Source organism: Lepidochelys kempii, chromosome 27 (assembly GCF_965140265.1).
Source record: "Lepidochelys kempii isolate rLepKem1 chromosome 27, rLepKem1.hap2, whole genome shotgun sequence".
Classification (NCBI taxonomy): domain Eukaryota; kingdom Metazoa; phylum Chordata; order Testudines; family Cheloniidae; genus Lepidochelys; species Lepidochelys kempii.
This window is the reverse complement of record NC_133282.1, coordinates 14681654-14703289: the sequence shown is the minus strand read 5'-3', so window position 1 is coordinate 14703289 and position 21636 is coordinate 14681654. Positions and strand designations below refer to the sequence as shown.

Here is a 21636-nt window from a genome sequence, read left to right as displayed (position 1 = left end):
ATCTGCACTGCTTAGTGCGTCTCCGCGCAGCGAGATCAAGGGGAGGACTGGAGAGCTGTGAAGTGTTGAGCTGCCTGCAAGAAGGAGTAGCAGCATTGAGACTGGTGGAAACAGTAAAGTTTTAGCAACCAGTTAACTGGCTACAAAACCAGGCGTATGATGTGATGTGCACCGTGGAGCACTAGGAAATCTGTGTCGAGGGGATGGGTCCATTGTCTAGCGTGTACAGCCACATCTGTAATAGCAATGAGCTATGCATTACCATTGTGCTAGTGATGAAAAGAACTGGCTAACAAGTGTTTCTTACCAGTGCAGGTATCCAGGGCTACTGCAAAGGATGGGGGCAGATACCTATGTCATTCGTTTAAAGTGGATAAAAAGTTAGAGATTACCCAGTAATCCCTGCACTTCCTGGGTGTGGGAGATGTTGATATGAGCTCCCGCCTGGGGGAAGGTTATTATTTCCACAACAAGCTGTGGGTGAGAGACTCTCTTTTCAGCCGCACATACAAAGCGGATGTGCGAGAACACTTGTTATTGTATTGGTCAGAGCGCACGAAACCAGAGCCCAACACACACAGCTCTAGGACTTGTCCTGCCTGATCACAGATCAAATGCACACACACACAAAAGTTGTAAGTAGTTTTAGGTGCAAGACTCACCTGGAACCCTGGATCGCAGGAAGTAAAGGAACTTCCCATTTTTCGAGTGCATGATTGCTCTCTTTATAAACTCCACCACAGACTGGCAGCGATCCTCAAACTTGGGGTGACACCACAGACTGAAGGTTCCTTCCAAAAAGAAATGGTTTGTATTACAAAGGGGTTGGCAGGGAAGAGGACAGCGACTCGGTGATCTGCACTGCTCACTCATGTCCTCAAAGGATAGATGACCAAGTCACCACTATCACTGGTGTACTTCTTGGCAATTTCAGCAGATAGGCCAGCGACTGGGCTAGCCTCTCACAGAGCTGAATTGACATTGGCATTACAACCCATGCCCACGCCACCGACACCCACAGACAAGTACGCTTTTGCTTAAAAGCGCCTCTAGCTCTTGCTGTTGTAAAGAAACCCCAAAAAATGTGACCTGAGTGTACCTGCTGCAGCGATTTCTCCATGAATCTGCAGGTCTGTCAGAGCTGTTGCTGAAGGTTGAGTGACCTGCCCCACTGCATCTCAGGGGGTGTGCTCTAAAGGGCACAATACCAACAGAAGAAAGTGGCTGCAGCAGGAGTACAGTGAACCCAGCCGACCCAAAGAGATACATCCCAGCTGTTGGAGTAAGTACCGGGGAGCCCATGTCTCTAGACCCTTTGGCCATCACCTCTACAAGCGGGCATGGTGTGGCCCCACGTTATGACATGCTTCAGTCCAACCCTGCCCTCTCACCCTAGTGGCAGGGTTAAGTATAGTGATAGTTTCTCCCATGCTGCCCTGTTGATACAATTTCTGCACTAAGCTAGGGTTGGAAATGATGAAACTGGGAAGAGCCTCCCCCATTGAAGCTACTTTGAGATCTCTCAGTAGGTTAGTTTGACCTGTAGGAGCCATCCAAGACCATTCTCTCAACCTCTTTGTGCACTGACTGAAGACAACTTTCCTCCCCAACCAAGATGCAGGCCCACTCACCCCCCTGCTTGCAGGTATGCTATCCGTGCACCCCACAGTGCCAGGTCTGCTCCTTCCCTCTGCCTGGAACGTGTGACCAGAGCAGAGAGCAGACTCCTAGCAATGGAGGACCAAGCACAGGGACTGAGAAGTACCTCAGGAGGGCACAGTATAGAATACAGCTCCAGCAGAACAGCAGAGGTAACATCCCCAAGAGCTACATCTAGGGCCAACTCGACGGCATTAGAGATGTGAACACCAGTGCACCTACTCCAAGATAGGTGCCCCCGTGGGGCAGACCCCTAATGCAGACACGAAGTACTGGCACAGAGCAGGGCTTGCAATGCTGCAACTTAAACCAAGACGTTATCCGTAAATTTGGCTTTAGAGACATGCAGAGAGCTCTTAAATTAGGGACTGGCCAAGGTGCAGCTAAATCAATGTAGTTATCCCAGTGCAAATTTCCACCTTTGGGGCTTGCCTACACATGGAATTATTCAGGAACAGCTATTTAGTAACGCTGAGCTGATAACCCCCCAGAAGTATAGTATAAACCCCAGGCTCTAAAAATCCACCTGCCACAGGAAGATCAAGGAATAGTTTGCATAGTTTTGCCTGCACGTTGCTCAGGAAGCTTTTATGTGGCATGTATACTACAGTCCCTAGGCACAAATAAATGTCCGACTGTGCCTTTTCACCCACCTGAAATCTGAAGGTCAAATATTTCCCCATTTACCATTTCTCTAGCTCAGCCACTTGTCACTTTCATTGGTTTAACAAAGTGCTCAGCTCTGCAGGTTTCAGATCAGCTGTAGCACATTCAGCAGGCAGCTCAGCCAGTCCTAGTGTAAGTGTAGAGTTAATTACACAAACAGGAGTGCTGGGGTCTTTCTGTAGGGTTATTCCTGGGAACTGCTGTGGGTGACCGGACTGTTGGAGTGGAGAGGCAGCTCTGAGCTTTGTAATTCGTATTTTATATTCGACTGGGCCCCAGAGGCCCAAATCAGGGTCTCATTATAGTACACAAAGACAGGTGGTAACATTTTCAAAAGCACATTAGTTACTTAAGAGCCAAAACCCCAGGCACCTAGGACCTTAGGTCCCATTGACTTTTAATGAAACTTCGGCTCCTCATTGTCTGTTACTTTTGAAAGTTTTATTAATGGACTATGCGCCAAGCAGTTTATAATCTACGGTCCCAATCCAGTAAAGCAGCTAAGCATACACTTAACTTTAACCATGAGTAATCCCATTTAAAAATCAATAAAACTACTCACATGCTAATAGCTAGGCACAGTGTCTAGGTGCTCTGATGAACCAGTGTCTAAGCAACTTGTGAAGGATAGTTGGGAAGGGGGGATACAACCAGACATGTACACAGTTGTGATTTATTATGGCCTCATAGAGGGGGCAACACCGAGTGAAGGGTAGCAGCCTTACAGAAGTACAGGAATGAAGCTCTTGTAACAGAGACCTCTCATCCTTGAGGTGTTCAACCTGAGAAGCAGCAAAGAAAACTTGTTCCAACTCTTGCTCATGGTAGGAGAGAGTCACTGTACAAGAACTTTTGTCAAGAAGGCCTCAAATTACAAATTGCTACCAGCATCTGCCCTTTCCAGCTTTATGGCAAGGGACACTGTCTAAAGGGGACATGGGCTAGGCAATCTGAGAGGGAAACCGTTTTTGCAGGCATGTCTTTAGAGGTTAATTTTGGTATCCACTGAGGTTACCAAGTACTTTGGTGCTTGTGCACCTTGTTAAAGACTGCTTGGGACCACTTGTTTTGATGGTAGAATCATAGAATATCAGGGTTGGAAGGGACCTCAGGAGGTCATCTAGTCCACCCCCTGCCCAGAGCAGGACCAATCCCCAATTTTTGCCCCAGATCCCTAAATGGCCCCCTCAAGAATTGAACTCACAACCCTGGGTTTAGCAGGCCAATGCTCAAACCACTGAGCTATCCCTCCCCCTCCTCAAAACATTGATTATCTCAGAGATTTTGCTACCCTCCACAACATTTTGTGCACAGTCCCAACGCAGAAAACCACATTTGAAATGCAAATGCTGGGGGGGATGGGGGGGCGGGCAGTATCCTTCAGCAAGATGACAAATGAGGCAGGAAGCTGGTACAAGCAACAAGCAAAGAGTTCTCAGAATAGAAAAGCCACAAGATCAAAGTTAAAGTCTCAGCTTGGATATCGGCAGTTTGTACCAGCCAGATGCATGAATGCTGATGTCCTGTCCCTATACAGTAAGTGTGAAAGTGACCAAAGGCAAAGTAACTCATCAGCAATGACATCCCATGATCAGCTCCCATTTAACCGGTGAAACACCAAGACTAAATCATCCCAAAGTGTTAGCCTTGCTAGTTTCCAACAACCCAAATAACTGAACTATCCCCTACACTGCACCGTAAGAACAAGGTACAATGATTACACCCTGAGCTAGGTCTTCTATGCAGCTCAGACGATGATCACAATGGTCCCTTCTGGCCTTAAAGCTATTAATGAATCAATAAAGCTTTTCCTTCATATTTTCTTGCACAGCAACTTTGCAAGTCCATTAGCTCCTTCTTAATAAGCTTTCCCAAAGTGAAGCATGCAGAATGGGCATGGAGGAAAAGGGCCTAGAGGATTTTTATTATATTGCTCAGTTTCTCAATGGAGTGATGTTTGAGAAGGAGAGGGATGGGAAGATGCCGTTCAGAGGAGTTAAGGGATTAAATGGAACATTCACAGCCCAAGATCCTCCCTTGGCCACTAAGCCTGTGATCACTATGACAAGAACAGTCCGCAGACACGGCGGTAACCTAGGCTGGTCTGTGTGCTATGACAACTCATGAGGTGAATGGCTCCTTATTTAGCCTTCCCTGTCATGAGAGAGTAGAAAGGGTTTTTGGTTTTTTTAACAGAATCAATCACACACGAATTAGAGCAAATATTTCCATTTAGGGCCTTCATTAGCGCCTCTGGGATCAACCCACTACAGAACCCTCACTGAGGTCTGCAGTTTAGCATAGAAGCAGAGGGCAAGGTATGGCTGCATTCAGTTTCCCCTTTGCAAGCAGGTCTACCCACAATGCATTGTTCTGGGCTCCTACACAGACAGATGGAGTTGCAGCGCAGAGCTGATTAGCAGATGGGGCCAGAGCCACATCCCAGTGAATGAGACCATTCCAAGAACCTTGCTGCTCTTACCTCTGTAGTGCTCCATTCTGGTGTGATGGGTGATACCCTGTGATCGAAAGCTTAAGCTCAGGATGTAACGAGGGTCGGAACTGTCTCGTACCAGGAAGGATCCATCTGGTTTCCCCTTCAGCTTCATTTCCGCATCTTCCCAGTTCATTGGTCCCCAGTACCAACCACACTACCAGTAGAGAGTGCAAAAAGGTCTTCAGACTTCTGGTAAGCCAGAAAGGCACTTGCCCATTAACAGCTCTGTACTAAACAGCTTAACTCAACCATCAAGGGATTCGAAGAACTGTCAGTCTTTTCTGCCCCATCCTAGCACCAGTGCACTCCCAGGAAGAATTAACAGTTTAGCATTGTCTGTAGCTGTTGGCAAAAGTAGTGCTGAAGCATTTCCTCGGCAAGGCTAGTATTTCACAAGAGGAGCAGTTTAGCATCCTGGCATAAATTGCCATTAACAACCCAACATACTCTGGGAAATCATCTGATGCTGACCAAAGGTATCAGCCACAGGTCCCCCATAACCTGCTGCTGGGGAACACCTTAAGAGCAGACAGACACACTGACAGAAAGTCAAACCACATTAAACCATTTTGTTCTAGCTATACTAGCAGATAAACCAGTTTAATCACTAGTCCAGGAAGAGACATGGTCAACAATCATTGACAGCAATAAATCCATTTCCTAGAGTAAACAAGACCATCATGTCCTTCTACCACATACAAGCAACATCTCTTTACACAGGCAAGCTACCCAAATAAGGAAGACGTTACCCCTCTTCCGATTACATCCAAGTGCTTCTAAAGCTGGTGGGGATATATAAGTGAGGAATTTATCACTGGCAGGGCTATTGTTAGGGGAACATCTCTTTCCTTTTGTCCTATCCCCATCTCACGCTTACAAATCCATATGGGGGAAATAATGAAGCCCATAAGGCTGATTTCTGACTTAACCCACAAACAGTCCAACAATGGAGAGCCTTTGCCCACTGGAGGTCTTGTAAGAGTGACCCCAGATCTAGACCCAGCATGAAGCCCTTACCTTTTCCAATTCTCGCAAGCTAGCTGCAAAGCTGCTTGCATCTGGTCGGTAGAGAGGACACTGAAGATGCTGGGTGGTCTGGCTGTTCACTGCCTCTGTCGGTCTGAACGGCACGATCCGGGGAAATGCATCTGCAGGGAAACCACCAACAATGGCAGGCAACAGTCACTCATTAACAAGCAATACTGCAAAGAATAAGAGCCGCCCTCCCCAAACAGCCCCTGGATTCTCGAGGACAAAGCAGGCGCAGTGAAGCCATGGCATAAAAAAAGAAGCTTTACTGATGGATGGACAGTGTCCTTGGGAATGAGGACAGAGTGGGGAAACCTGGGTAGCAACTCCAAGGCAACTAATTCATTGTCTTCACCAGCTATTCACCGGTGTCCCCTCAGAGGGCTGTCCATGGAAACGCCAAGGCCTTTTCACCTGCTTTTAAAACTGATTGGAAAGGGATGTTGTCAAAGTAGCTTAGGCCTAAAATTTGACAGCTTAAAAAATTAGACACGGGAAGATAGGAAACGGAAGGTTAAATGATAGAGCCAGGTAGCTGCAGAGCCCTGTGTGTGATTTTACTCCAGTGCTACAAAACAGGACGTCTTTTGAGCCTAGGGAGCAAGTGTTGAGCCCTATTCCCAGAACTACACTAACACTAGCGGACAAGAGGCCCCAGTGATCAGAGAAGACACCTATTAGGCCACGCAGTGCATCCTGCAGCCATTTTAGGGTTAGAGGCTGTGATTCATGCACATTCCAGTTCTGCTGAACCTAAGGGAGGAAGTGGATATTTGAGAGTTGTCAAATGGAAGAGGGTACCTAGACTATTATGAGCAATGCAGACAGCCACACTGCACGTACAAATCAATAGTTTAAAAAGGAACCTAGAGGTCTGACTCAACCATGTCCCAGTATGTAGCAACATGGGTAGAAGACCAGCTCAATCTTGCATTAGCTGAACCGGCTAAGGGTCCAGCACCCAACCCTTGCTATCGTTCTTACAGGCAATACAGACTTCAGTAAGGCCAGACATTTGCCAAAACAGATTAGTCCAGATCTCTGCATAACGCAGCCTTGCCACTAAAACTAAGCTGACCTGGGGCATGGGGTGGAGGAGGCGGAGGCAGAGGGAAAGACTGCAGGGAAGACCCCATCGGACCCACTAGAACAGATGTAGGCAGCGTCCCACTGATATCATCTAGAAGAGAACAAAAGCAAGAGAGGTTCAGAATATAGGAAAGTAAGCGAGCTGCTACATCGCCAAGCACCTGCCAATGGAGCAAGAGCAAGCCCAGTGTCCAGCTCCGCCTACAGCGCTGAGCGGGACGGGAACGGATGGAACATTAGCCAACAGCTCAGTCTTTCACTAGCTTCTCTGAAGAGCAGATATTGATGTAACCTCAGAACTTGTCTCTCTGTCACCTGGATACATACACCACCTCTCCTGCAAATCAAGAAGTTAGTTTCTAAACTGGGTACTTAGGGAGAACATGGCTGCCAATACAAGATTAAGAACATCAATAGGTTTCTGAATGTCTAACGGCAGCGCAATATGCAGCCACGTAAGGGACATGCAAGTTTGAGTTTCAAGAAGCCAGGGAGTGCTGTACAGTTAGCATGCTAAACCCAGGAGAAAGGGCCCACCTCACAGTGTTCTATGCACAGCAGCAGCACTGGATATGGGACTGGAAGAAATTCTTTGCTTGGGAAGTAGAGATCAGTTTATCGGAAGGGATCCTGTAAGAGCCTGCATTGTACTCCAAAATGGAAAAATAATTCAGTCCCTACTACTTACAACCACACACACATGACCAGGAAGGAAATTCTAGGGGGGATGTATGTAGAGTACCTAGCAGGCTGAGGCTTCTCCGTGGTGGAGGTGGAGGAGTCGGAGGGTGAGGCGAGGTCAGTCCTCGCTGGGAGATGTCCACATCCACTAGTGACACAGTTTCACCTGAAGGATTCATCGAGAGAGACTGGTAAGAGTTTGCACCTTCTCCAGAGCATGCAAAGGGAAGACAGAGTCAAGCAGCAAGGAGGTGGCTTTAAAAAGTTTTGGAGGCCAGTTTCCACACAGGACAGAGGCCTCTGCTTCAGTCTCACATTAAATACTTTCAAGTTGAATTTCCCCATTGCACTGATTTTAAGACAACTCTGCCACAGCAGCTCAAGGGTCAGGCTCTAAGCAATAGTCAAGTGCGAGCAAATGGCAAATACCGATGCATGCTAGTGAACCCAACCTAAGTTCAGCATACACAGTAGAAAGTCTTCCAATAACACAACAGACTCAGTCATTTTGAAGGCTATTAACAGGCACGATTTCCAGGCTGACCCAACAGGCAGTGTGTTTGGGTGGCTGAGGCATACTGCAGAAGGGTGTTCCAAGCAAGGAGCTGGAGGGGTTTTGTTTTCTTTTTTTAAACTCTATTTGCTACATTAAACAAACCAGTTCTTGCCAATGCTTCCTAACGTGCATTTTATGCACACTCCTAGGTATTTGCTAGACACAAATGGAAAGACTCCAGTAGCCCAAGGCACATCTGATGAAACGGTCAAATTTTGGACTTAATAACACATTCATGTTTTTAGCTATAAAAGATATTTTCCCACCGACCACCCCAAGTGGAAGATAGTCAGCAATACTTCAGTGGCAGTTCTTTGATCACGTTCTTGCTCTCATGATATTAACTCTCAATATGCTTCGGTGGGTACTTCTGATTTCTAGATTCAGATGCTGACCACCACAGCGTGACAAAGACTCCCCTGAAGTTCTCTATGGCTTTAATGCTCACGAAGTGGTTTAAAAGGCCAATTTCATGCATTGGTACCTGAGGCCAGATTCAATAAGCCAGGGATGGGCATCTAGTAGCCCAGAGGCTGCAAACAGCCTGCCAAATCATTTTATTTGGCCCACCACAGCCCAGCTTGGGGCAGGTGCAATGGCCAAGAAGGGGGCAGGATGAGGCATCATGGGGGGAGGGCCTCCTTTACATGTAGCCATGTGGGTCAGGTGATGCTGTGGTGAGAGCTAATGGGCCACAGTGGGGTACCAGCCCCAGCCTCATGGTACAGGAGTCACCACTTCAGGGTAAGTGTGGGGCTGGCTCACCCTCTAACACCCCCTCAGGGGCTGCCACCTCCTAGGTGCGGGACCCAACCCCAGGTCACACACCTCAGCCTGCCAAAGGGTTTGAGAGGATTTTGTGGCCCTCTACCATCTTAAAGTTACCCATCCCTGCCAGAAGTCTTACAGACAACACTCCTGTTGACTTCAAAGGGAGTTTGCCCGCCAACAGCCTACAGAATCAAGTGATTTTGGGTTAAAACACCTGCTTACTGCTGCGGAGTAGCCCTTAAGATCAACGTCCTGCTTGAACCAAATAACTGGGAGAGCTGATCAGGCTTTTAGGTTACCTAGCTGGTATCAACCCAGGTGCTCAAAGGTTCTGGACCCCCATTGCCAGTGAAAGTAGTGTGACTTTTTATACATGTGTTAAAACACGTCTGAATAAAATCAAGGAAACATCACCAAAGCTAAACTACTACTATTAAACTAAACTAAGACTAAAGCAATCCAACTGACAAATCCACAAGTTAGTCCCACTATTGGATTGGACTCACATCAAATACTAAAAATAACCAAGCCTCAAATTCTAAAGAGGATTCTAAGCAGGTGGCTGTCTGTGTAGTTATAAATTCCAGCTAAACAATTTCAAAGTCAATCAAATCCATAACTTGCGGCTGGTTAAATATCTTAATACTGAAACTGAACCATCTGAACCACCACCTCAGAGCCAATTATACAGCTTCCTTCCTTCGATTTCAATTCTTGTGGGCAGCTAACTCTCTCAAGCCCTCTCAAGATGTAATACTTGCACTATTGTAGCACTCAGGAGCCCAGCCAAGCACTATGTAAACACTGAACAAAAAGGATAGCCCACTTAACAGAACTCTGGATAAGCAGAAGTTTGACAACTCTTGTTTACCAGAAATTACAGATGGCAATCTCAAGTCTGTGGATTTTTAAACAGAACACACTGAATAATTTTAGGAAACAAGATTGAAGGCGGTTTACTTGGGTAGCTTCTCTCTTTCAGGTGCCTTCTCCACGTGTGGGGGCTCACACCTCCGTGCCTACAGCTACACTTTCACTGCCACCCCCTAAAAATAAAGCTAAGTAAAACAAAAGACAGAATAAAAATACTTAACGTAAGGGGGGCTGCAAATGCATCAGCTCTCAGTCTTCTGGACTAGAAGCTAGCTAATTAAGGATCCAGCATTTCCTGCTAATGGGCCTCCAGGTGCAGGGAGAAACTGGCAAAGGAAGGAGTGGCCTGGTAGTTGAGGTCCTGACTTCCCCACCCCAAGGTGATGAGTCTTGGAGATTCTTGAACATAAGCCTCCCCATAGGTAGCTTATTGACCTGGAAGGCAAGGCAGGCTTCTTGCCCTTATCTTTGATTTCCAAGGCCTTTGGACAAGTCAGGTATGAGGCCCCTCTTTGATCCACGCAGCTTGGTCCAAGCAGGTTCTAATTAGGTCATCCTTAGTGAGTGTCAATTTTTGGAAAAGTCCCATTTAAATCAGCAAATGAACTACCCAGTGTTTTGCATAAGAGAACCTGATGTCTGTGAGCAGATAAAGATATCAATAATCCAGACACAAGACCATTTGAGGAAGTTGGCATGATCTTATGTAAGTGAAAAGGTCTTGAGATGACAGTCTCCAGATTACAGAAAGTTTCAACAAAGTTACAAAAAATCTTCTAAATAGCTAATCGGAAAAACCTGAGTTACAAAACCAGCCACAACATTCATTCACTGGCAAAATTAAAGTGATTTCAAACTTGTGATCAATTTAGTCATTTCCAGTTTCTTCTCTGCAGTTTCTCTGGAGAAAAGTTACTTTAAAACCCATTATGATGAAGTCCATTAAAGTTTTAATTTCTTAAAAGGTTATACAAGGTTTGTATTCCCACATATGCGCGCTCTCTCTCTCTCTCTCTCTCTCTCACACACACACACACACTGAAGATCCCAGGACACTGGCAACAGCTGAGGAGCTGGTGTTAGCAGTGTCAGCTTTGACAGTCTCTGGTTTGCAGAATGAATGCACATTATGCACATCTACAAGAAGCTAGGCATGTTACAGGAAAAAACCAAGCTTGTGCTGCTACCAAAATATTAAAATGACTTCTGGGGGCGGGGGGGTCTCAATTCACGAGGAAATGGAGAAGATGAAGAGCTATGGCTTGAATTCTCACCAGTCTCCGTTTGTGATGTTAGCTCAACTCACTCTGCCAGAACTAAAGGCTGGGAGGAGGCAGAATTCTTCATTTACCCATTCAAGGCAAGGTAAAGAAATGACCTTCAAGGTAGGCAGCTCTCGGCACTGTCACTGCTCAGCACAAAGGTCGACCAGAACCCTATAAAGGGACATCAGTATGTGTGCACTCCTCCTCCTTTCAGACACCAGGTACCGTACTTTCAATGCGCCTATTACTATATTAGCTGGGTTTCTATTGACACCTGAATCAAGAAGCAAATGGGATATGCAGGAAGCCCTTTGCTTTTATTTACAGCCAATCTGATCTCAACATCATACCAATCAAAGCTCTGGGCATCCCAAGAAACACTTAAAACCACAATACTGAAGTTGCAGTCTACATAGTCCAAAGCCAGCAGCCCCTCTTCTTCCACCATACATTCCCAGACAATTGCACTGAGGCACTGCCTCAGCCCTCCACCAAGGCCCACGCAAAGCCCACTGGTTTGAAGCATCCCCTAAAAGTAAACGGATTTGGGCCACTACAGACCAACAAGTTGGGAAGAAGCATTCCAAAGGGGCCCCTCACACAGAATATGTCCTCCAACCTGTCTGCTCTTTTCCACTCCGAGATCAAGCTCAAGCACCCACCTAATACCACCATAGCACTGGGTCATGGGGAGAGGTAGTCTCAGGCAGGACAGACACAGGAATCTAACCAACCCTTCTCAGCACCCAATGGATAAGACGCTGGCTCACTGCAAGCTTCTCTAACAGCAGGCCTTGATTCTCGATTCAGTTGTGCACAGCAACTGAGTAGAGCCACGTGACTATGCTTGTTGGTGCAGGAACACACACTGCTGTGATTGCACAGTGCCTAGGACAGGGTCCTGTGACATCTGCACCGATGCGGCTGGTACTAGTACAAGACCCAGTACAGAAGCGTGGCTTGCACCAGCGTGAAGATTCCTGCTTTTAAACATAGTAGGTCACACTGGGTATCCTGCTGTGGCTACAAGTACCAGCATGTCTAATGAAGACAGCCCTGTGTGTGCTAGAATCACAGTTCAGACTTCCGTTGCCCTCTCAACAGCGGAAAATTAAAAAAAAACATGAAGCAGAATGAGGAGGAGTTGTTCCTCAGGGCTGGTCTACACAGACTTGCTTCTGATTAACTGTTCTTGTTAAGAGAGTGTCCCCCACAGGCATTTAATACGGAGCAGCTACTGTGCTTTAAATTCACACCCTACCTTTATCCACATTAACTTTCCAGTGCAGACAAGCCTTACACTGGGTTCTTCTTTTAGGGGGTTGAGAGATTATAATTCCTGGTGGACTAAATAGCTCTTAATAGATGAATGGAAAGGAAGCCTTTTAATTCTCTGTAATTAAATCTAAAGAGTAACACACCTAAAAGTGTAAAATAAAGTGTTTCACTTAATCTTTCTATCCTTACCTGTGAAGAGGGGGCTGAAAGCAACCGGAGAAAAGGCACTTTGAGTTCTTGTCAATCGGGGTTTCCTGTTGAGAGAGAGAAAGAGCTAATGAATGAATACAGGAAAGTAGCAATTCTTTCTCAGCTCTGGCAAAACTGCAGCTTCATCTGCTGAAAAGCTGACTGAGCCTAGTCACTATACTTGCAATGCAGTTTAACATTTATGAGAACACCCGCTTTAGAAAATTTAAGTACAACAACCAATACACAAAGCTAAGTCTCAGTCTTCATACCACATCTCTAAATTGATAAGTAACAAGTTAATTTCAGGAGGAATGTCAGTTAGACTGTTAGAGCAAATATACTCCAACTTGAGTCGTGCAGCCTATTTAAAACTGAGGCAGTGTTATGAGCAGCTAATTCTTTCCCTAGGTTGGCCATTACATCAAGATGCCCTAGTGAAACACATATGATCAAGACAGAGTTACAGGTTACATGGGGCATGCCAAACCAGTTAACTCTGCGTTGACACACACCACATGCAAGCGTCACATGAGGTACACAGCCTCCTTGAGACAATTTGAGAGATGAGGTGAACCGTGGAAAAGCTGCTCAGCCCATTCAGCTACATGGAAATGTAGCTAAAACGTACCTCTGAGGACTCCCATTAAAATTTCCTTTCCAAAATTTACCTAGTATGAGGCCTACAAATTTAGCCATGTACGACCCCTGCCCAGTAAAAATTAGCCTGTACAGTATCCTTCACTGAAGGATCCTGAAGGGCTTTGCACAGTTGGGTATTATCACCAATTAACATAGGAGAAACGAAGGCAGAGTAGCTGTGACTTGCTCAAGATCCAAGTCCATTACAGAGGTGGGAACTGAAACTCAGAAGTCTCCCTTCCCGTGCTCTCTTCTAAAAATCTAGCTCTTTGTGCAAGAGGTGGTCTTGCAACAGTAACGACAGAGTTAAAAAAGTGGTCAGAATTCTCTAACTTGATCCCTTGCTTTATACTTGAAAGTACTATTTAGAGAGCCCAACCACATTGGTATCTGAGCACAGCCAATGCTGACCATGGACTGTTTTTTAAAAATAACCCTCCGGCAGGCAGGCCAGCTGGCCTACAACCTCACAGGAAACAGTTTTTTGTCCCACAACAAATAAAGAAACTAGCCTGTTTAAAGCTTGCTTTGCAGAAGTGTAGTTTCATGCTAGAGGCTGCAAGACAAAGTTCCTATGCTGGGGGGTAAGAAGTACATGGCTACTACTTGAGTGTTTCCAGGCAAATCAAGCCTGAATCTTGGCTTTTGTACAAGACATGATCTTAAAAGCGTGCTACAGAATTCTAATAAATGTCTCTACAGTGGTAGCTCCCAGTATCGCATACAGCCAGCTAATACCAGAGCACTGTCTTAACAAGACTCTACCCAGCTGCTGGCCACTTGAAAGATCATAGAATCTCAGGGTTGGAAGGGACCTCAGGAGGTCATCTAGTCCAACCCCCTGCTCAAAGCAGGGCCAACCCCCAATTTTTGCCCCAGGTTCCTAAATGGCCCCCTCAAGGTTTAGCAGGCCAATGCTCAAACCACTGAGCTATCCCTCCCCCCTCCATTGAGCTATCCCTCCTACACTACACTACTCCAGAAATCTCTACCCAGGCAGGATGAGTCAATTACTTAGTGCCAGGCTTCACAATTTAAGAGCAGTGCCATCCAAACAAACATGTTTTACTACATTCAGCCTTGTAACATGGACATGAAGATTTACCAGCCTTGACATAAGCCTTTCTTTCCCATCTTTACCATGATGGAAACGCCAATATTTTACTCGCCCATCCAAGAGAATCTCTCATCCTGGGCAAGTGGGATTTTACAAGGCTGACTGGGTTCCTCATGAGCTTTCTTCTCCACCTCCATTTTTAGATTTGCAAGAAGGAAGTGCTCTCCACAATCTGAATGCTACCCTTATATCCACTAGTAGGTTGTGCCTTTGTCCCTTGGCTGTCCTATCTCCAGCCTCTTAAGAAGCTGGTCAGTTTCAGAGAAAGTTAGCCCTCTCCCATCTTCTGCAAAGTGTTAAGCTGAACATGATATCAATTTAACCAAGTTATTGAAACACAGAAATCTAAGCTCCAGTTTTGTATCACCACACATTAAAATCGGATAGAGTGCAGAATATGCAAGTATAATCCTGCCTTTTCTGCAGGGCATACAAAATTCTGCTCTCCTTTATACCTGAGTAACTTCATTGACTCTGATGGGCTAGCACAGGTGTGAAGGAAGTATTTAGTTCTATTTTTGCAATTAAGGACAGTAGTGAGAAACACCATTTAGATACTGATCACTTTTACGGAATCACTTAAAAACAAAATAGTTTGGAATTAAACCTCTATTATTAAAGCCATATTTTATTCCTAGAGGAATGAGAATAGCAAGGAGTAGAAACATCTTGGACCTCTCTGTGCTGTTACTAAAATGGCTACATTTTTACGCTACCATTCTATAATCATGTAAAAAAAAAGCACCATGTGTTATTTCCCACTTCTAGATCTGCAGTGGGGTCGGGTCAGATCCAGAAGTGATTCACAAGGACTGGACTCTGCTACAGTTCACTTTTAAACTCAAATGATCTCTTCCAGCATTTCCTTTCCCTCTTCTCCTCAAGCACAGCAAGAGTCTCCAAATTATGGTGGAAAATATTAATAGTAATCAAGTGTGACCGGCAACAGAACACCGCTGCATCAGTTTAGCTTAGTACTGCAGAAGATCCCCTAGGCGTCCTGAGGGAGCCATAAGTGGGTATTAGGGTGAACGTGGCAGTTGCTAAAGAATGCTAGTGATGGAATTTCCAAGCGGCTCACATGGCATGAATGGCAAGCCTGAGCATCAGATGAGCCATGTCAAATATCACAGATGACATGGCTCAGACAGGGGTATCTTTAAATCATTAGAGATCAGAGGAGAATGTTTTAGGTTCAGGTGTCCATCAAATCAATAGCAGCTGAGACAACAGCCATGAGAACTCATATTGTTCTGGAGTAAGTTAGGACAAGGTGACTTAAGTCTTTTCCATTTCCAGTTTCTGTAATTGGTTCCAGACAGGCAGAGATGGTAGTAAGTTAAACTGGCTTAGATCAAAGTCCTAGCCAGTCATCCTCACTGGGGTCAGGTGGCATCTTCTGCATATGAACGCATAAAGGAATGTTAGAAGGGACTGTAAAGATCAGATCCTTGAGTGTTGGGTGGGCAGATGCTATATGTGAACTAGCTACTGTAAACCAGCTACAAGACTTGGGCCACACGCCTGCAACTGGATCCATGCAGGCAGCCTCTTGCTGAAGTCACTGGGACTCTGCCTGTGCAGATGCAGTTGCAGGATCCATGCCTAACTCTGCATCCCCACGTTTAATGTGAATAGAGCAGTGGTGCACAATGGCTTCAGAGAGCAATTTCTGTGTTGCAGCATTTAAATATCAATGCTCAGGCCCAAAGGCAGGAATGTTGCCACAGGTATTCCTATATTTAGTTGCAGTCAAAGTCTACCCCAGTTCATCAGAACGGACTATTGATCTTAGATAATGGGGTCAGTTTTCCTTTCAACTTTTGCTACATTTACTAAGCAGAGTTGTAACATGGTCCCTCAAGGAATCGGAATGCTATGGATTGCCTGGGCCGCAACTTCAAATACTGCGGATTCTGCTTAGCAGTAACATTTAAGAAAAAGTTGCACTGGGTAAACAGCTTTCTGCAATACAGAGACAAAACGTACTTAGCGTCAGTATCTTAGAACAGGAATTCTTTGGGAAGGATGTAGGAAGGGGCTGGGAGTCAGATATACTGACAGGAATCTGCCTGAAAGCTAAGTCGCAAGTCCAAGAATAGCAACCTTTGACTGGATCAAAAGTCAACTTTGAACTAACTGGAGAAGCATTCCCCTTAGATTGCTGCAGCCTCTTCCCCAGTCCTAAAATCAGCAAAGAGTCCTGTGGCACTTTATAGACTAACAGACGTATCGGAGCATGAGCTTTCGTGGGTGAATACCCACTTCGGCCCATGCATCTGACAAAGTGGGCATTGACCCATGAAAGCTCACACTCCAGCATGTCTGTTAGTCTATAAGGTGCCACAGGACTCTTTGCCACTTTTACAGATCCAGACTAACATGGCTACCCCTCCGAACCCAGTCCTAAAGTTAGTCTTCGTGGAACGGGTTTTTCCCAAAAGCTCTGAGTAGCGATAGAATTTGGTCAGGTCAGCCATCTGTGGCTCACTTTAAATGCCGTGTCCATACTAAAAAAAGATTTTAACGTTAGCTAACAAATCTTAAAACCCTGGTGCAGACAAGGCATGCCGCAGTATTAACATTCATTAGCTGACTGAGGTAAACCCAAAGGGAGAGCATAGGATTTACTTCAACCAGCTAACATGTGTTAGAACTATAAATTGCCTTGTTTACACTAGGCTTTTCACAAATGTTGAAGATTCCCTTTTTCTCCTAGTGAGGACAAGGGCAAAGAACCAACAGTCTGCACAGAACACCGCTGGCCATGAGGAAGGGAAAGTTGAGAAAGGGTACCCAGCACACAAGTTAGGAATCCTAAACATTTTTCTGTACTTTGAGGCAGCTTGGGAGAAGGAGAAAAGACACCATAACACCCCAGAGCGGAGGTTAAACCAACAAAAGAGGGGGCAGAAGCAGCTGTAAGAACCGTGGTGGTGCCCCATTGCTACAGCACAGCAGGTCCCGCAAACGTGGGCAATGCAGCACATGGTTCCTTGAAAGCAGCCTTTCTTCCTTCCCACATCTGCACAGAAGCAGATTGGGCATATAAGGCTGCAGACTTGGGCAGCAACCCAGACTAACCTACTCTTCTTCACTGGCACGAGACGGCATAAAGCCAAACTCTCTAGGAGCTAGCAATGGGTGCTCCATGACTATGTAGCCTCCTGGCAAGTAGGGGAACGGGAACAAAATACAACAGTGATGTGCCCTCTTTCCTATCCCTTACAAGAGCTCCATGAAAAAGTGCCCATGTGAACAGAAGGCACGGTTCAAATCTAGACCCTTTTGAAGGGACTTGTGAAGTTGGATTCACCACATTGAGCTAATCTTTGTTAAAATACTACCTAATGCGTACAGAATCCCATGCTTCTGAGCGCAAGAGTTGGAAATTGCAAGAGCAGTGACCATTACATTCTCCTACAAAAGGAAGAATCCATGTGGCAGTATGTTCTTTTTGATCTAAATCTGTTAATATGTAACTGATAATTTCACGCCACTTTATTTCAGTTCTCGGAAATCCTAAAGACTTCCAGTTCTGGTCAACAACAAGAACAAGGAATGAGGAAATAAACAAGTACATTAGCAAAATAGTGTCATTACAAGCAAATGGAATCTCTCTGCCATCTAAGGTTCATTTATGGTAAATGGAGCTCCCACACCTAAAGAATCACCAAGGCTCATCTCAGAAGTGCATTAACAGTACTTAATGCTGGTCAATGTGTTTGAGCCTTAAGTGGTAACAAGTTGACACTGCAATTTAGCCAAGAAGTTTAGGCTATATGATCTCAGAGGCTAACTCATGACATCCCCAATTTAGGAGAAGCCAGTAATTTCAGTCCCCCAGCCTACATCAGTAAGGTGAGCAAGGTTTTTGGCATATTGGCTGCACAGTTACCACAAACTGGTGCTCTGGACCACAACTCTCCAAAGGTTGTTTGCTACTCACACCTAAGATGTTGGGGGATTTTCTTGCTCACCCATCATAAACTCTTAAACTACATCTTTCATATGTCCTCTCTTCCCAAAGGACTTACATTAGACCAATCAATTCTCCTGGTCAAGGACTAGACTGTTTCCAGGGTCCATTAAATGCTGCTCCTGGGCTGACCAGAAACTTGCTTAAGATCTCAGTAAGGCACTCCCTGCCTCCCCACCAACAAAAGCCAAGTAATGTCACCTCACCACTACAGCATTCCCCGCTGCAGAAACAAGCATGCAGTCCCTGCAGCACCATGGCAGCTTGGAACTCCAAAGCCCACATGGTAACATGGAGAGCAGATAACAGGCCACCACATGAGCCCCTTTTGGTCCCAAATACTTCACTCCTCCTGCTGAAGCAGTTTCCTTTTGTCCCTATTAACTTATGCCTGTCAAAGGAACAAATACAAGTTCACTGAGTATGCAGAGCTCACATGTGACTATTCCTACTACAGCGCTGAATATTATTGCCGAAGTCATATTGGAAGTGGCCCAGGAGAACATAAGGCTCATATGGTTGCTCTTTGGATAACATCGATCAGCTCCACAATTCTTTTAATCAATGGCTCATGAGATAGGTGCTGACTTTAGCGTCCCAGGAACAAACAGAACAGAACAGTTCAAACACGGGTTCAAAACCCTAAAGTCACCAGCTGATAGAGACAGCAGCACTGCTAGTATCACCAAGTCTACAGTAAAATTTAGATTGGGATACTAGTGCTTCCTAATTTTAGGACAAAAAGAGGGGGGTTCATTTAGTTGGCGTTAACGGGCCACTCTACCTTGAATGGTTGCTTAGAATGTGCGCTAACAGCTTATGCTAAACACCCTGTTCCACTTCATATTTAGCTGGGACGCGAGGACTATCCTTCCCAGACCCGAAAAAGAGCTCGGTGTAGCTCCAAAGCTGGTCTCTCTTACCAATGGAAGTTGGTCCAATAAAAGATATCACCTCTCCCACCTTGTCAATCCAAGTACAAGACAAGAGACAGCAAATGGACAAAGACAAATAGATGGGGGGAGGAAACAATGAGCCAGGAAAGGCGAGTGGTCTCCAAAGTGGGGTGCGCGCAAGAGCATCCTGGGGGTGCACGGCAGCTCAGCTCTTCTCCGCTCCGTCTTCATTGGCACGGCAGCAGCAGCTCTTTCTTTCCTTTTTTTTTTTTGCTTCCCTAGAGCTGGCCCTGGGGGTGTGTGATCCAAAAAGTTTGGAGACCACTAGTATAGGCAGCACAACAGACTGTGGTCTCAGCACACTCCAAGCCTAGCCACTGTCAAGTTTGGTTTTTTTTTTTTTTTTAAAGGCATGCCATGACTGCCGTCACTAACCTAAGAGCTGGCGTTAGAAAGCTCTAGCAGTAATCAATGGCCTGATGAACTAAAGCCTTCCTCAGCTAAGAAGTTCTGCCCTGCGGGTGCATACACCAGATACTACAACAAAGCAAGAACCCAAAACCCCATGGCTCATGCTCCTGGACATTTACCAGCTATTCCCTTCCAGGTGCTGCTCCCAAAGCATTGCTGAGAGTGTATTCCTGCTTACACCTACATTTGATGTGCCTGAGCTGTGTTGGTGGGAATGATGAGCCCCCTCAGAGGAGGGACTGAACAGCAACAAGCACTACATTGGATATGCATAACCCATGCCCTCCTTGGACCTTTGTGCCGAGAACACACTCCTGCCGCATGCCTGTCCATGGAGCTGAACAGGCATGCCAACCTCCTCCCGTAAATGACAGGAACATATCCTACAGCCTACCCCATGCCCCTTCTTGTGAATGGACACTAAAGCATCCTTCTGCCTCACACCATGGCACGCACTTGCCATCTCCCATACCCACCTCACCCCCCCCCCTTACACTGAAAGCACATACGATGGCAGGCAGCCTCCCCATCCCTCTGCCTCCCTGGCATTGGGGGCGTATACCCTGGCGCACACACACCTCCCCAATATGGCTTCTCTGGACCCTTGCACAAAGAGCATAGGGCAGGGCCTGCACCCTGCCCTCATGCCCCATACCCTTAGGCCGAGCCCAGGCTGTTGCTTCTCACACCTGCCCCCAGCTCCGGACTCCTCACAGCTGCACCCACAAGCCCACGCAGAGCCTTGCATGGAAAACACAACCCCCCCCCACCCCAGTGCATCAAGAACAAGAAGGGGGGGGCATCCCCCCCCCCAAAGGCCTTGCTCCCTCCCAGCTGTCAGCAGGACGCTGCACGACCACGGCCCCTCGGCTCCCTGACGCCTTGGGCGCCCAGCGCCTCGCACCCCTCTGCGGTAAGCCCGCCCGCCCCCTTACCTGGCCGCGTCCCGCTCCCGGCCCCGGGGGCTGGACACGTCGGTCAGGCTCCCGGCCGAGGCGGGCAGCTCCCCGGAGCGCCTCCTGCCGGCGGCGGCGGCGGGCTCCCCCCCGGCCGAGGCGCCGCTGCAGCTCTTGGTGCGGAAGAAGCGGCTGAGGCGGATTTTGAGCGAGCCCTTCCGAGCGCCGGGGGGCGCGGCGGCGGCGGCCGGCGGCTGGGCCCGGCCCCCCGGCCTCCCGCCCACGGCCCGGCCCGGGCTGCCCGGCCCCTCCTGGGCGCAGCTCTCGGCCTCGTCGGGCTCCAGCGCCTCCAGCACCAGCAGCGCGTCGCTGGTCTCCTCGGCGGCCGGGCCGCCCGGCGCGGGCAGCAGGCGGAGGCAGGGGCAGCCGCCGCCGCCGCCGCCGGGCGCCTTCCCGCGCTGCAGCTCCAGCGCCGCCAGCTGCAGCTCCAGCCCGGCCGGCGGCAGCGCCCCCCAGCCCGGCTCCCCCGAGGGCTCCAGGGCGCAGCGGTGCCGCGGGCAGAGCAGCTCCGAGGGGCCGGGCCCGCCGCCGCCCGCTTCGCCCGGCCGCCCCACGTTGCGGAACACCATGAGCTGCGGCGGCGGGCGGGAGCCCCTCAGCGGCGGCGGCCCCCCGGCCGCGCCGCCCTCCTCAGCGGGGCCCTTGCCGCCGCCGCCCGGCTGCGGCCCGGCCCCATAGCCCAGCAGGCGGCTGAGCACCCGGTACGAGGCCGCCGCCGCCGCTTCCCCCTCGTCCCGGAGCTCGGCTCGCCGCATCCCGCCCGCCCGGCTCGGGGCGGCGCCTCCCCCGCCCCCCGGGACCCGCCGCCGCCGCCGCCTCCCCTCTCCCTCAGCGGGGGGGGGGCACTGCCGCCGGCCACGCCCCCTCACTTCCGCCGCCGGCCACGCCCCCTTCGCCCCCGTTCCCTCCCGCCTCAGGCCGCGCTCCCGGCCACGCCCCCACCCCTTCCCGCCTGAGGCCGCGCCCCTCCGCTGCGTCCCTCGAGCCGCGTTGGCCCCGACTTCCATAGGCCCCACCCCCTA

General features: G+C 48.0%; 1 protein-coding gene across 2 annotated transcripts in view; it reads right to left on the bottom strand.

Annotated features, from left to right (window-relative positions):
- SOCS7 (suppressor of cytokine signaling 7) overlaps positions 1–21412 on the bottom strand; it is a 33409-nt gene extending 11997 nt beyond the window's left edge. The window contains exons 1-7 of one of the 2 annotated variants that reach the window (XM_073326258.1): positions 20594–21412; positions 12554–12618; positions 7683–7787; positions 6930–7031; positions 5840–5970; positions 4808–4976; positions 663–791 (exon numbers count right to left, since the gene is read on the bottom strand). In XM_073326258.1, coding sequence (XP_073182359.1) covers positions 663–791; positions 4808–4976; positions 5840–5970; positions 6930–7031; positions 7683–7787; positions 12554–12618; positions 20594–21369 — 1477 coding nt within the window. In that variant the 5' untranslated portion in view covers positions 21370–21412. The remainder of the gene's footprint in view (positions 1–662; positions 792–4807; positions 4977–5839; positions 5971–6929; positions 7032–7682; positions 7788–12553; positions 12619–20593) is intronic. The other variant, XM_073326259.1, reaches the window with a different exon arrangement.
- Positions 21413–21636: the final 224 nt, after the last annotated feature.